The sequence below is a fragment of the Perca fluviatilis genome, chromosome 6 (assembly GCF_010015445.1).
Source record: "Perca fluviatilis chromosome 6, GENO_Pfluv_1.0, whole genome shotgun sequence".
Classification (NCBI taxonomy): domain Eukaryota; kingdom Metazoa; phylum Chordata; class Actinopteri; order Perciformes; family Percidae; genus Perca; species Perca fluviatilis.
In genome coordinates, this window is record NC_053117.1 from 40,474,572 (window position 1) to 40,489,946 (window position 15,375).

The 15,375-nt window shown below is 40.8% G+C and overlaps 1 protein-coding gene across 1 annotated transcript in view; it reads left to right on the top strand.

Moving 5' to 3' along the window:
• Window positions 1-15,375, top strand: part of igsf9b (immunoglobulin superfamily, member 9b) — a 105,872-nt gene that overhangs the window by 73,957 nt on the left and 16,540 nt on the right. The window contains exons 8-18 of the mRNA XM_039804050.1: window positions 1,846-1,991; window positions 2,680-2,822; window positions 2,940-3,080; window positions 3,183-3,299; window positions 4,062-4,212; window positions 5,498-5,609; window positions 6,528-6,703; window positions 10,501-10,584; window positions 10,635-10,720; window positions 13,740-13,824; window positions 15,115-15,285. Coding sequence (XP_039659984.1) covers window positions 1,846-1,991; window positions 2,680-2,822; window positions 2,940-3,080; window positions 3,183-3,299; window positions 4,062-4,212; window positions 5,498-5,609; window positions 6,528-6,703; window positions 10,501-10,584; window positions 10,635-10,720; window positions 13,740-13,824; window positions 15,115-15,285 — 1,412 coding nt within the window. The remainder of the gene's footprint in view (window positions 1-1,845; window positions 1,992-2,679; window positions 2,823-2,939; window positions 3,081-3,182; window positions 3,300-4,061; window positions 4,213-5,497; window positions 5,610-6,527; window positions 6,704-10,500; window positions 10,585-10,634; window positions 10,721-13,739; window positions 13,825-15,114; window positions 15,286-15,375) is intronic.

A 15,375-nucleotide genomic window follows, 5' to 3' on the forward strand; every position in this document is an offset into this window, starting at 1 on the left:
TGAGTGAGATCTGGTTTCTGAATGTGTCCTGCCTTCAGTCTCCTGGTGAGCTGGTCATAATCGGCCTCGGACTGTGACGTCACAGTCCGAAATGAGCTGGCTAACCACAACCGTTAGCTCTTAGCGTTAGCCGGCTAACGCTAGCATGCTACGTCGTTCTCAATAGCAAAGCACTGCTACAACACACACAAGTTCACTATAATCTACAAAAGAACTACTTCCATGCGCGCCCTGGTTTAGAAGAAGTCTCCCAGCTGATCCTGCCTTGTAACTGACCAAAGTTGGAGAAACAGGCTTTCTTTTACTGTCTCTAGAGTTAGCTAGCTGACATGCTCTACATCTGAGCTACTGAGCATGTGCGAGTGCAATCAAAGATAGTACAGAAGAAGAAGAAGAAAAGAGGTCTCACTCTGTAGCTAAAACAGAAACCAGGTGAAAAGAGGATCTGCAGCAGTGAGAGAGAGCTGTGCAGTACAACAACAATATGGTGTTTTTTGAAAATTAAACCATGTAAACCTATTCTGGTACAACCTTAAAATACAGTTATGAACCTGAAAATGAGCATAATATGGGCGCTTTAAACTCCGAACACATCTTCCTTTTTTAAGAATGACTTCAGAGCCGTTCTTTGTTCTTCTCTCAAAGAAAAGCTGAACTCCAAGTCTTCCAGCGTCTTCCATTTCGTTGTCTTTGTACTTGTACTCTGCACAATGACAATAAAGTTGAATCTAATCTAAATCTAATCAAAGCCGATTCCAAAGACTGCTGTTCTCCAGCAGCAGCGGCCATCTTCTTTGTTTTTAAGTAGCAGGGATATTCACGCGCAACCGTCGCAACTCTGCCGTCATTATGTTAAGCCCCGCCCACCGACTCTATACACGATGTGATTGGCCTGTCCAGAATTTGGTTTTTCCAGCTCGCAAAGCCAACGGAGAGTTGCTAGACTGACCCTGGCTGCAAATTACATTTGCTCCTGCTAGGGTGGTCTAGATTACTAGGCTACGAGTACATGTCTTTAAAGTAAATCGTATTCATCAATCCAAGATACTCGATATACTTCTTTTCTGTCGACTCTAAAACATCGCAATCAATATCCCTATTTACTTCAGTACAATACAAGAATGTTTAAAGGGAAGCTTCAGATATACACAATGGATCAATCTGCATTTTTCCAAAGCATGCTCTGAATACAATCAGTTCAAATGAGATTATTTATAAGACTGTTGTACAGGGATGGGTATCGTTAGGATTTTATCGGTACTACTCTTATTAATACTCCTAATCGGTTCTTTTTCATTCCTTTTTTAATCACTAAATAACTGCTAAATGTTTCTAGAGCAGCAACAGTAAAGTTTACAACAGCAAAGTCATTATATAAACTCACAGAAAACTAATCTAAAATGTCAATAACATTAATAACATAACATTAAAAAAGACACAAGTCAGTATCAGTCCTTCCTCCTGTCTCTGACAGACAGACACACACAAAGACAGACAGACAGAGAGAGACAGACAGACAGAGAAAGAGACAGACAGAGAGAGAGAGAGAGAGAGAGACAGACAGACAGACAGACAGTCAGCAGACAGAGAGAGAGAGAGAAACGTTTTTAAGGGCTGCCATTAATTGCTTGATAACCTTATTTTCCTCCATGGAAATCTCCCTCCCTTCCTATTTAATATATTAACCTAAAACAAAAGAGATTAAGGTTTAGATTATTGTTTTATTTTCCATGCTCTGATAATTAACCTCCTAATACAATCCATGTTTATTGTCAGTAAATGTTGTTTTCATGTCAATTTGATCACTTTTTAAATTGCATCACATTTTGTATCTTTTGGCTTCAGGTCCCTGAAGTCCAGAGTGAAGGTTTTGGTGGATGGAACACTTCTCATCCCTAATCTCATCCCAGAGGACGCTGGCAACTACACCTGTATCCCCACTAACGGGTTACTCACCCCACCCTCAGCCTCTGCACACCTGAAAGTGAAACGTAAGGGTGTCCTCTGCTCTACATCATATTTCATAATCCTAACCGTGCTCAGGGTTGCAGAAGGCTTGAGTTTTTCTCTGCATGTCCTGGGCAAGAACCTTTTTAAAAGGGTAACTTTGCTATTTTTATATTTTTTAACCTGGAAAAAAAAACTTGAAATGGCTAGTCACCAAACTCCACCAGACTCCATGTAAATAATCAGGACTTTTATCATCGTAAAACACACTTCATTTAAAGTGGACAGAAACTAAATAAAACTATCAAAAGCCGTCTTGGTTCATCTTTCCACTGTTCCAACAATCACCACTCTGGTTTGGTTGAAATAAACCCTTAATTCACCCATTTACATGTGGAGATATACTGGCTCTATATACGCTAAAAGCGATTATTCACTGGTTGGAAATATGCTATACACGCTAAAAGTCCTGATTATTTACATGGAGTCTGGTGGAGATATGCTGGCTCTATACACGCTAAAAGTCCTGATTATTTACATGGAGTCTGGTGGAGATATGCTGGCTCTATACACGCTAAAAGTCCTGATTATTTACATGGAGTCTGGTGGAGTTTGGTAGATGCAATTTTTGGTTTCATGTTAAACTAAAAGGATCTTACTCCAGGCTAAAAAATAACAGAAATTACCTTTTGAAGTAACTTTTTGTGACAAATTTCTCTTCCTCCATCTCAGACCCTGCACGCGTGGTCAGAATGTCCCGGGAAACGTACTTGCCTGCGGGCATGGAGGGGGTTATTACCTGCCCTGTTCAGGCTGATCCCCCGGTGCTGTACGTCAACTGGACCAAAGACGGAAACAGTTTGAATCTTGACAACGTAAGCTACGCAGCACGGAAATACAACATGTCACAAAAAAAATAACTGTCACAAACTGCACACGTGCTTTCTAAATCCCTGTGGATCATGTTTTATCTCTTTTTGACCTTTGTCCAGTTACCAGGTTGGATAGTGAACTCCGAGGGCTCCGTTTTTATAGCAACAGCCAACGACAACGCAGTAGGCATGTACACGTGTACGGCCTACAACAGCTACGGCACCATGGGAAAGTCTGAACCCACCAAAGTCATTTTGCAGGTGAGTCTGGCGTTCTGAACTTCAGTTACAGAGAAAACCCCTTTCCTACGAGTGAACACAGTTATTCATGGGCACGAGTAAAAGGCTCTCTCCCTCCTTCAGGACCCTCCATCTTTCCGAGTGGCTCCTCGAGCCGAGTATCTCCAGGAGGTGGGCAGAGACTTGATCGTCCCCTGTGAAGCCATTGGAGACCCCGCTCCAAACATTACATGGAGCAAGGTACAGGAGAGGCTGAGCAATATATGTCAATATTATATAAATATCGTCATATGAGACTAGATATCGTCTTAGATTTTGGATATCTTAATACTGTGATATGACATAAGTAGGGCTGCTCCCTCTTAGTCGATTAGTCGACTAATCTGTGGTTTTGGTCTTAGTCAACTTAGATCTCTGTAGTCCATTAGTCATGTCTGATGCTGTTTTCATGCTGAATGACTTATTTCCAAGAAACGTACGAGCTCATCTCTGGTAAACACAAGAATTAAAGTGGTGCTTTTAGCAGGACTCTTTGTGGAGAAACTCAGATTTACAGATCTGTCGATTAAATCAACTAATCGATCAGTCGGTACTATTGAATGAGTGTTAGTCGACTAAGAATTTCTTCAATCCAGCACAGCCCTAGACATAAGTGGTGTCTTTTCCTGGTTTTAAAGGCTGCAGAACAGTAAAGTGATGTACTTTTCTGAACTTACCAGACTGTTCTAGTTGTTCTATTATTTGCCTTTTCCCCTCTTAGTCATTATGTCCACATTACTGATGATTATTTATCTGAAATCTAAGTGTGAAGATATATATTAATAATATATATATTAAAAGCACCAATAGTCAACCCTAGAATATCGCCGCAATATCTATTATCAAGGTATTTGGTCAAGAATATCGTGCTATCTGATTTTCTCCCTATCGCCCAGCCCTAGGCGCTGCACAAACATTGTCTTACTCAAGCTTTATTTACCCTGTTGCTATCCTTCCTCACAGATTGGCCCGTCTCCTCGCTCCCAGTACACCGTGCTGGCTAACGGCTCGCTGCTGCTGCAGCCGCTCAGTAAAGATCACCAAGGGGGCTGGGAGTGCTTGGCCACTAACCGAGTAGCGACTGTCAGCGCAGGCACTGTGATCATGGTGCTGGGTGAGTGGGCCAACTTTCATTTCTGCAAACGTGACTCTTTGGTGACATATACACTACTACGTTTTTTATTTTTTTATTTTTAAAGGTATTGTTAAAGGTATTGTGGAGGATTTTCTTTTTCCGGGTGGATCATCAAGACTATTGGTCCTCCTAGCTGTCAATCATTCTGGCGCTATGTTTACGTCAGGCCGTGGTACGTGCTCGTCCCTAGGGTAGTTTTCGCTTCCTGCGCATGAATACTTTCAGGTGTATATGTGTGGTGAGCTACGAGTGTCTACGAAAGGTATGACGAGAAGAGAAAGGCCTCTGAAGAAAGAAACAAGACCGGAGTGTTTTTGGGAGAATGTTTCACACGCTGGCGTGCTCTAAAAGCTCAGGCTGGGCTCTCCACTGATGCCTCAGTCGCCAAGTTTCTACTCGACAGGTAAAGTTTGGCTATTTGGAGAAATCCTTTTAAAATCACTGCTAGTGAAAGTTGATGTAAGCTATGATTAGCGATGCTAGCCCTGGCACAAGTCACGCACCGCGCACACACGGTAAACATCTCAATGTGTGAAAAAGTGCAAATCTTCTTTCTGAAAGTAGCTCGTATGAACCATGCCGACAGCAACTCTTAAACAGTGCACTCTCGTGCACACGTTTAATAGGCGTTCCCTCTCGGGAGCAGGTAGAGTGCTGCGCATGTGCATTTTTTCAGAAAGTGGAGAGGGCGGATCTTCTCTAAAATTCGGGATAATCCTCCACTATACCTTTTTAAGCGACTTTTTTGAGACTTAAACAATCTCCATCCACACAAGAGTTTTAGCTCCAGCAGGGGTGTAGCACAAAATTCTGGGCCCTGTTTAATTGAAATGTAATCGTGATTATGATTTCGGCTCCCATTGATTACAAAAACAGAATAATCGAGAAAAAAATAAAGTTGAAATAGGAAGCCCCGCATATTTGGCGCGGAAATCGGCAATTTATGCAGCGAAAGTGCGGCTTATTTGAAAAAAATGTCTGAAAGCCTACACGTCTACACCTGGGATAAACAAAACAAAAAATTCTTGAACCTGCAATTGCATGTTTCTTTGTAGCTTTGCTTATTTAAAGCTCATGTACTTGCACTTACTACTTGTGGTCTGGAGTTTGAACCTTCACAGTTGAAAGCACTTAATTGTAAGTCGCTTTGGATAAAAGCGTCAGCTTAATGACATGTAATGTAATGTAACTTTGGCTGATTATGGAGGGACTGAGTATTGTCAAACTTACAGAACTGTTACAGACGTTTTCATCTGTTCCTCAGGCACCAGTCCCCATGTCGTGTCCTTAGTATCCGTCATCACAGAGATGAACCAGGCCAATGTGTCCTGGGTGCCTGGCTTTGACGGTGGATACACCCAGAAGTTCACCGTATGGTGAGTAAACAAACAGTTCTCAGCCGTCAACAGCTGGGACCAGCGTAACGCTCATCGGTTCAGTTTTCTAAGCACAAACGGACAATTTGGAAAAACAGAAAAATGGGTTCAAATATCCAAGTTTTCATTTTTCAAATAAAAAAATTGGATCTTTAAACTGTTTTTCCAATTTTCTGTTTTTTATTCAGAGGAATCAGAAATTGAGAAAATTACAAAATTGCGTCTGAGCTCCAATTATTCATAATACTGCCATGGTATTCTCTCCCTCTACTTTGAGGAATATGCAGATCATTAAAGGTCCCATGACATGGTGCTTTTTGGATGCTTTTATATAGACCTTAGTGGTCCCCTAATACTGTATCTGAAGTCTCTTTTATATAGACCTTAGTGGTCCCTTAATACTGTATCTGAAGTCTCTTTTATATAGACCTTAGTGGTCCCTTAATACTGTATCTGAGGTCTCTTTTATATAGACCTTAGTGGTCCCCTAATACTGTATCTGAAGTCTCTTTTATATAGACCTTAGTGGTCCCCTAATACTGTATCTGAGGTCTCTTTTATATAGACCTTAGTGGTCCCCTAATACTGTATCTGAAGTCTCTTTTATATAGACCTTAGTGGTCCCCTAATACTGTATCTGAAGTATCTTTTTTACAGTATTGAATAATTGGAGCCCAGACGCTTCTGATCCTCTGAATAAAAACAGAAAATTGGAAAAAAAAGTTTAAAGATCCAATTTTTTAATTTGTCAAGGTGGAAAAAAATGAAAATTCGATATTAGAACCAATTTTTCTGTTTTTCCAAATGTCTGTTTAATGCTTAGAAAATTGAACTGATAAGCGTTACACTGACCAACAACAATCACGAACAAAAGCTGGATGCTCTGTCTTTATTTTGGCTTCATTTTTTCCCCTCTAGGGTCAAACAGGCATCCAGAGGGAAACACGAATGGGCGTCTTTGCCTGTGCCGACATCCAAAAACTACCTCCTGGTGACCGGGCTACTCGCTGGCACTGGCTATCAGTTCAGCGTGCTACCTCAGAACAAACTCGGCTCTGGGCCTTTCAGTGAAATAGTTTCTGTGCGAACACAAGGTTAGTACAAATGAACTTCTGTTTGGAGGTTTTTCTCTCTCTAACGTTACGTGTTCACAGCGAGCGTCATCGGCACTCTTCCCTTTCATTTTCTATAAAAAATTTTAAAAAAAACAGCTGCGCAAAGCATTCTGGGAGCATTGCAGCGAGTTTCAAGAGACAGGGTGTCGAATTTCCCCGCTCCTCATTCGCATAAAGTTAAGGTCCAGGCTAGCTTATGCAAATCAGCCTCTGGGAAACTCCAGAAAATCTTTTAAACTGACCATCGATCTAAAACGAAGACAGATTCTGCATTTCAGTATTTTTTGCATGTTTAAAAGAAATCACATTTCAGTAAACATTTTCATAAAATAAGAGAAAAACGTTTTCAAACGAGCCGCCATGTTGGTCTGCTTTGATTCTTCCAAACTTTACAGCCCTCAAGTGAATCCTTTGTCCAATCAGGTGTAGGAGGGTGGAGCCTTTAAGGGTCCTATCTTGCATCCGGCGCGGCGCGGAGCCCGACCCGAGAGTCTTTGCTAGTTTAAGACCGACACAATCGGTCTTAAACTAGTTGGTCTTACAGGGAGGTGTGTTCAGGTGCATTCTGGGCGTGCTGGTCTTACAGGGAGGTGTGTTCAGGTGCATTCTGGGGTGCTGGTCTTACAGGGAGGTGTGTTCAGGTGCATTCTGGGCGTGCTGGTCTTACAGGGAGGTGTGTTCAGGTGCATTCTGAACGAGCTGGTCTTATAGGGAGGTGTGTTCAGGTGCATTCTGGGTGTGCTGGTCTTACAGGGAGGTGTGTTCAGGTGCATTCTGAACGAGCTGGTCTTATAGGGAGGTGTGTTCAGGTGCATTCTGGGCGTGCTGGTCTTAAAGGGAGGTGTGTTCAGGTGCATTCTGGGCCGCGCTGGTCTTACAGGGAGGTGTGTTCAGGTGCATTCTGGGCGTGCTGCCTGGTCTTACAGGGAGGTGTGTTCAGGTGCATTCTGGGCGTGCTGCCTGGTCTTACAGGGAGGTGTGTTCAGGTGCATTCTCCGGCGTGCTGGTCTTACAGGGAGGTGTGTTCAGGTGCATTCTGGGCGTGCTGGTCTTACAGGGAGGTGTGTTCAGGTGCATTCTGGGCGTGCTGGTCTTACAGGGAGGTGTGTTCAGGTGCATTCTGGGGAGTGCTGGTCCTACAGGGAGGTGTGTTCAGGTGCATTCTGAACGAGCTGGTCTTATAGGGAGGTGTGTTCAGGTGCACTCTGGGCGTGCTGGTCTTACAGGGAGGTGTGTTCAGGTGCATTCTGGGCGTGCTGGTCTTACAGGGAGGTGTGTTCAGGTGCATTCTGGGCGTGCTGGTCTTACAGGGAGGTGTGTTCAGGTGCATTCTGGGCGTGCTGGTCTTACAGGGAGGTGTGTTCAGGTGCATTCTGGGCGTGCTGGTCTTACAGGGAGGTGTGTTCAGGTGCATTCTGGGCGCGCTGGTCTTACAGGGAGGTGTGTTCAGGTGCATTCTGGGCGCGCTGGTCTTACAGGGAGGTGTGTTCAGGTGCATTCTGCGTGCTGGTCTTACAGGGAGGTGTGTTCAGGTGCATTCTGGGGTGCTGGTCTTACAGGGAGGTGTGTTCAGGTGCATTCTGGATGTGCGGTCTTACAGGGAGGTGTGTTCAGGTGCATTCTGGGCGTGCTGGTCTTACAGGGAGGTGTGTTCAGGTGCATTCTGGGCGTGCTGGTCTTACAGGGAGGTGTGTTCAGGTGCATTCTGAGTGTGCTGGTCTTACAGGGAGGTGTGTTCAGGTGCATTCTGGGAGTATTGCTATCTTGAGGCAGCGGGAAGTGATCGCTAACCTGACTCCTCCAGATCGATCGCTTCCCATTAGCTCGGCATATCCATCTGGGAACTTTCCGTTGGAGAACTTTTGGGAAGGGGCGAAAATCCTGGTTAGCTGATTGGATAAACCATCTGTCTATCTACCACCTATAGTTGGTGACAGACGGGGCCAAATCAACCAATCAGATCAACGAAGCGTATGAAAATACATCCACAAGCCAGGCTACCCCTGCTGCTGCTGCAGGCAGAGCATAGCTAGTTAGCTCGTTAGCTCAGCGAGCTAGCAGCATGTCGGTAAAGGAGATTTGTTGTTTGTGTAACAAGAATTTAGGAATAAAAGGCCCCATTTCAGGTTCCTGGTCCAGATTCCAAAAGAAGGATCCAAGAGGAAAAAGCATTAGCGAGCGGCTATCAGAATTAGGGCTACCGCTGTCTGAAAATCCTGGTTAGCTGATTGGATAAACCATCTGTCTATCACCACCTAAACCCGCCTCAAAACCAACGCTGATTGGTCGGTCGTTTGGCGAACTGCTCCAAATGTTCTCTATCTCGAGATGCCAGACTGATCTGGGAGGAGAAGACTGGAGCTCGCCAGACCAGGCTAAGTGATGGCGCCATTGACCAACAAAAACCTGGTCTAAAGTCAATAACGCAGCATTTCATTGTTATTTTAACAGAGCATTAGTAAAATGCTCCTAGGCTCGTGCACAGCGCGCACACACTATGCTTGTTACACACACAGGGACACACAGCAACACACACACACACACACACACAGCAGCACACACACACACAGCAGACACACACACACACACACACACACACACAGCAACACACACACACACACACACACACACACAACACACACACACACAAAAACACAACACACACACAGCAGCAACACACACACACACACACAGCAGCACACACACACAAACAACACACACACACACCACACACACACACACACACAACACAACACACACACACACACACACACACACACACACACAGCAGCACACACACACACACACACACAGCAGCACACACAACACACACACACACACAACACAACACAACAAATAATACAACACAAACATATAATACACACATATAACACAATAATAAACATAATATCATCATACAAACAGCAAATAATACATAACAAATTAAAAACATAAAAAACAACATAAAAAAAAATATAATACTACAATAAAACAAAAAAAAAACAAAAAATAACAAAAAACATAATATACAATAAATAAATACCAATAATAAACAAAAATTACAATACAATATATACATCATATAAAAACAATACAAAACACACAAAAAAACAAAAAAAATAAAAAAACAAAAAAAAACCAAAAAAAACAACACAATAATAATAATATCATAAAAAAAAAAACATCAATAAAAAATAAATACACAATAACAAAACAATAACCACAAACAATATAACATAACAACAAAAAATAACAAATAAAAAAAAAAAACAATACCACATATACACATTACAATAATAAAACACACAACATCAATATCATTATACACCACACAATATAATTATACATAAAAAAACACACAAAACAATAAAAACACAAACACAATAATACATAACACAACAATTATAACACACAAAACACATCACATAAAGCAAAACACATGCAGAAGATTACAAATAAAAATATTCTGGTGTAACCTCCATCATAACAGCAAGAGGTCCAAACGCCTGGCTTTGTAAAGGGAATGGAGCTCTCTGATTGGTTGATTGCATGTTACCCAAAACACACCTCTGATTAATGAAGACACTAAGGACAACCCTTTAGGACCAGGCGCCCGGCACACACAGACCCTTTTTTACCAACCAAACTAGCAAAAGTGGATTTGGACACGCCCTAAACACACCTGCGCCAGGCGCTCAGATGGTTAAAATAGGACCCTAAAGCTGTTTTGCTGTAAGTTTGCACCCATTTAAACTTTTATTGGATCTTTTTTCCAGCTTTGCCAACAGAAGAACCTACAGGCGACACATCTCTCCCAGTCCTGGATCCTCCCGTGCTCCTGTCAGCCAACCAACGGAAGCGCTCCCAGTGGTCAGCCTCCGAGGTTCACCCCGGATCGGCTACGCCACAGGCCCAAAGGATCAGGGCCAGTGGGTCATCCTCAGCAGCAGCATCAGCGCCAATCAGAGCCAACTGCTCGTAGAAGGACTGCTAAGGGTAATGGGCAAAGATAACTCGGATATAAGAAGACTCTCGCCTTTTCAAGACTCATCCTTTTGAAAAAAAAAAGACTTTATGAGGAACAAATCTTAATAAAGGAGATATTTTTATTTGGAATTAGTCCCTCATAGGGCTGGGCGATATGGCCTAAAAATAAAATCCCAGATTTCAAAAAAGAAAAATCCGATTTAAGATTTAAATAGATTTTTTTTCTCCCCCTACTTAAAATCAAGTCAAGTCATTTTATTTGTATAGCACATTTTAAACGAACAACAGTTGACCCAAAGTGCTTCACAGGTAGAACAGGGAAGGCAGAGACAACATGCCTTAAAAATACATAATCGTATGTGCGTGGTACCATGAATATAAATAGGCAAAGAAAGAATTAATAATGTAACATAGAATAAAACAACAAAGGAACAATGTTTGTAAGTAAAAAAAGAAAAAATGCGTCTTCAGATTTAATTTAAAACTAGCAATTGTATTACATGATTTGATATGGGGTGGGAGGGAAATCAGTCTGCAGATGACAAATACATTTTTCAAAACAAGTTTTAACTTTATTTAGTTTTGACTCATACACACACACACACACGCACACACAGGGCATATTCACAATAATATATACACAGTAAAACACACAAACACACACACATAACATATAATATATACAATATATATAATAATAACAACACACACACAATATATTCAACAATAATATATACACATATATAAATACAATAATACATATTTATAACACATAAATATACCTATATATACACACACATACTATTATATATCAACATATAATATATACACAGTATATATAATAATAATAATACAAAACAACAAATAAAAATAAAAAAATAATAACAACAATTATTAAACAAACAAAAAAACAAACAAATATATCAACATAATACAGAATACACACACAAAACACAAACAAATATCAACAATAATATACACATATATATAACACAACACACACATCACAAATAATATACACACAGTATATACACATCAATAATACATCATCATATATCAATACATATATATACACATATACATATCACACACAACAACAATACACATTGTATATATAACACAAATATAATAAAAATAATACACAAACAACTAAAATCATATACAACAATAAATATAATACATAATACACATAAAAAACAAAAAACACATATATACACACACACACGCACACACACACATGTTATATATTCAACATATAATATATACACAGTATATATACACACACACACACACACACACACATGTGGCTATATATTCAACATATAATATATACACAGTATATATACACACACACACACACACACACACATGTGGCTATATATTCAACATATAATATATACACAGTATATATACACACACACACACACACACACACACATGTGGCTATATATTCAACATATAATATATACACAGTATATATACACACACACACGCACACACACACATGGCTATATATTCAACATAAATATATAACAGTATATACACACACACACACACACACACACATGTGCTATATATTCCAACATATAATATATATACACAGTATATATACACACACACACAAAACACACATGTGCTATATATTCAACATATAATATATACACAGTATATATATACACACACACACACACACACACATGTGGCTATATATTCAACATATAATATATACACAGTATAATACACAACACACACACCAATATGGTATATATTCAACTATAATATATACACAGTATATATACACACACACACACACACACACATGTATATATATTCAACATATAATATATACACAGTATATATACACACACACACACATGTGGCTATATATTCAACATATAATATATACACAGTATATATACACACACACACACACACACATGTGGCTATATATTCAACATATAATATATACACAGTATATATACACACACACACACACATGGCTATATATTCAACATATAATATATACACAGTATATATACACACACACACACAATGGCTATATATTCAACATATAATATATACACAGTATATATACATCATCAACAAAAACATGTAGCTATATATTCAACATATAATATATACACAGTATATATAATAATAATAATAACACACACACATGTATATATATTCAACATATAATATATACACAGTATATATATACACATATACACACACATGTACTATATATTCAACATATAATATATAACAGTATATATACACAATCATAACATCATCAACACATGTACTATATATTCAACATATAATATATATACAGCATATATAATACCATCATCATCATCACACACGCTATATATCCAACATATAATATATACACAGTATATAATAATATCATCACATCATCATCATTACGTAATATTACATATCCAACATATAATATATACACAGCACATATACATCACCATCATCATCATCACATGTATTACATATCACTGTAGCATGTTCCTTCGTAGTAACTATTTTTAATCGATTTATCGCCCAGCTCTAGTCCCTCATTTCCTTTTAATAAACTTTTCTTTGACTGTTGGCGTTTTTAAGACAGCCTTTTTGCAGACATGAAAATCACTCACCTTTCGTCGAAATTCGCCGTTTTGAAACCAAAATAGGTGACCTACGTGAATCGTGTAGATTCGATGAGAAAATGTGTATTTTAACCCATTTTTCTGTTTTTCCAAATGTCCGTTTGTGCTTAGAAAATTGATCTGATAAGCGTTACACTGACCTTTCAGCCCCCTGGCTCTGTCAGCAGTTTTGATGTTGTGGATCTCTATTTGTGTTTAAAAGTCTAGACCCCGAATATAGGACCACCTTACTCTTTCAGATATATTCGAAGTGGGAAAAACCCTTGTCTAATATTTAGGTCAAAACGGTATAATACAAATATTTGATGTGAAAATTTCATCACAAGAATACATGTTTTTATCTAATCAGACCTCTTTCTTTCTCTCAGGACTCCAGCTACGATCTGAGGCTGATGTCTCACAGCAACAAAGTGCTCAGTGAACCGAGTCAGTCTGTCAATGTCTCCACAACAGGTGAGTGACTTCGTATTGATCGGTAGTGAGTGGAGGAGTAGAGGGTGACAATGTTTTCGGGACTCTCTCGGTAACGTGTTCGGGGCGGATAGAGCAGAGAAATCAACGGGAGCGGGACAGAGGTTAAATTAAGAAATGACGCTGCAGTGGTGAGTGCGCCCAAAGATTGCGAGGCATTTTGTTTTAGAAAAGAGAACCACTTACAACTCCTGATACGTTTGTTGATTGGGAATAGTGGGAATACTGGGAATAGTGGGAATACTGGGAATATGGTCAACCAACCCTAACCCCCCAGCAGTGAGAGACCAACGGCTCTGCAGCGCTGCATTCACACAACAACATCAGTACACACACACATACGCACACACACACGCTGCACACACACACACACACACATACACAGACACACACGCTGCACACACACACACACACACACACACATACACACACACGCTGCACACACACACACACACACACATACACATACATACACACCGGGTAACTAACACACACACACACACGCACGCACGACACACTAACCCACAGACACACACACACACACACACAACGCTGCAACACAGACACACACATGGCACACACACACAATACACACACACACCACAGGACACACACAACAACACACACACAGACACACAACACACACACACAGACAGACACACATAATACACACACAGACACACACACAAGCCAGACACACACACACACACACACACACACAGACACACATACACACACACACACACACATACACACACACACACACAACACACACACACACATACACACACACACACACACATCAGGACACACACACAGACCACACATACACACAACAATACACAACGACACACACACACACACACACACAAACACAACAAGACACACACACAAGACACACACACACACACACACATACACACACACACACACACACACACACATAGACACACACACAGACACACACGCTGCACACACACACAGACACACACACACAGAGTCTGATAACTTTAGAGAACATAGGGAACCAAGCGGGAGCGGGACAGGATTCGGGAGTCTTTCTCTCAGGATTTTGCAGGACAGGATTGTTTTTGGGGGTGGGGGGGAGGGAGGGGGCAGTCATGTGATCGGGATGTGACGGGAGTATTTCCGTGGGCTCGCGGTGGGATGGGAGCGGAGCAATCGATTCCCGTGTCACCCTCTACCAAGGAGTCCAAACCAGCGTTGTTTTCTGGCCTGTGTACTGACTGCACGGACTCGGCCTGCCTACAGGGATGGAGGTTTACCCCGTGCGCCCCAGTTACCTGGAGTTCATCCCGCAGCCCCTGTTGGCCGGAGTGTTAGGAGGAGTGTGCTTCCTGTTCGTGGCCATCATCCTCTCGTTGGTGACAGCGTGCTACATGAGTCAAAGGAGAGAGCGGCGGCGCAAAAATAGAAGAAAAGGTAAAACGCCCGATTTAAATTGGTTTCATTTTTTCCACACAAATAAAAAAAACAAATACAGTAATTGTTGTCGACTCTGTTGGTGTGCAG